This window comes from Pundamilia nyererei, unplaced genomic scaffold (genome assembly GCF_000239375.1).
Source record: "Pundamilia nyererei isolate P.nyererei 1_Seehausen unplaced genomic scaffold, PunNye1.0 scaffold00635, whole genome shotgun sequence".
Taxonomy (NCBI): Eukaryota; Metazoa; Chordata; class Actinopteri; order Cichliformes; family Cichlidae; genus Pundamilia; species Pundamilia nyererei.
The window spans coordinates 99,315-100,797 of record NW_005188036.1 but is presented as its reverse complement, the minus strand read 5'-3'; the positions used below and the strand labels follow the sequence as shown (position 1 = coordinate 100,797).

General features: G+C 48.0%; 1 protein-coding gene across 1 annotated transcript in view; it reads left to right on the top strand.

Moving 5' to 3' along the window:
- The first annotated feature begins 528 nt into the window (after nt 1-528).
- LOC102212706 (dematin-like) overlaps nt 529-1,483 on the top strand; it is a 29,515-nt gene continuing 28,560 nt past the window's right edge. Inside the window, exon 1 of the mRNA XM_013907947.1 lies at nt 529-576. Coding sequence (XP_013763401.1) covers nt 529-576 — 48 coding nt within the window. The remainder of the gene's footprint in view (nt 577-1,483) is intronic.

Sequence of the window (1,483 nt, the reverse complement as noted above, 5' to 3'; positions counted from 1 at the left end):
CTCGTCTGATTGTCTCGTTGTATTACTGTGAAGCAGCAGCTTCCAGCTGTCACCCTCTGAGGGTCTGAGTCAGGGGGCGGGGCTCCTGACGCCTAACGTGACTTCAGGGACGTGTTGTGGTGTTCTGGGCTCCAGTTTAATCCTCGGGTTGTAAAAGTGCAGCCTGGTCCTTTAATACCACGACGGAGGCCTCGGCTCTTATCTGCGAGTGCAGCAGGGGGCCGAGGAGGCGACGGGGGGCTGTCGATGCTGTGAGGATGAGGCAGGGGGCGGAGCTGCAGGCCTTTAGGCTGCAGGAATTCTAAGTGTCGGCTGATATCCTGCAGCCGGCCGAGCTTCAGAACAACACGTTCAGAACCACCCCGACGCTTCACAGTGACCTGTTTTTATTCCACACAGCTGCAAATCAAACCTGTCACATGATCAAATAAAATATGGCTTCCTTAAAACAGCGAGAGAGAAGGACAGAAGGAACGAGTTAATGTTAAAGGAAAGGAAACTAGGACAGGAGGGATGGAAACAGGAAGCATGGAGAGGAAGGGAGATGAGCAAGGCAAGGGAAAAGAAAGGAAGGAGGTAGGAAATGGATAAAGGTGACAAAGAAGGAAATAAGAGAGTAGAGAGGGAACAGGGTGGAAAAAAGAGAATGGAAGGAAAGGTGGTAAGGAAAGAATGAGAGATATAACGAAGGAAACAGAAGTTTGGAAAGGAAATAGAAAACTTTAAGGAAGAGATTAAAAGGAAAGGAGGGAGGTAGGTAGCGAGAGAAGGAAGTGAGGAAAAAAGAGACACTAGCAAGGAAGCGAGGATGGAAGGACAGAGCCTGCATAAAGACACACGAATAGATCTGACAGAAGAAGGGATGAAAGGAGGTGGTAGGGAATAAGTAAAGGATATGAAGCAAGGAAAGAAAGGGGACAAAAACAAAATGTTGGAGAAGGGAGTAAGGATGTAGGAAATAAAAAGGAAGCATGAATGGTAGAGATTTGGCAAAAAACAAGAAGATGAAATGAAGAAGGGAATAGGAAAGGGAGGGAGGAAGGAAGGATGAGTCTGGGTCTGTTCGGGGCAGAGTGTCAAATCTCCGCCTCAGAAACCTCACGAGGATCGGAGGCGAGACAGACGCTGGCGGGGCGCCGTAAAAACCAGCGTTTCCTGTTTGGTTTTATTAGTTTATCAGGGAAACGAATCCAAACTTTGACGTGAAGACGCAACAAAAACAGCTGATTTCATCTCTTCTTCTGCTGGAAATAAAGAAACGTTTAAACTTCCTGTCAGATCAAACACGCCACAGACACTGTGATGTCATCCGCATCGGCCAATGAGAGCAGCCGTTACATAAACGATGATAGGCTGGGTGTGGTCACGTCTCTGTGAGCGGAGATAAGACGCTGCCAACACACACACACACACACACACACACACACACACACACACACACACACACAAGCCTGTTCAGCTATCTTAGTGAGGACCTTCATTG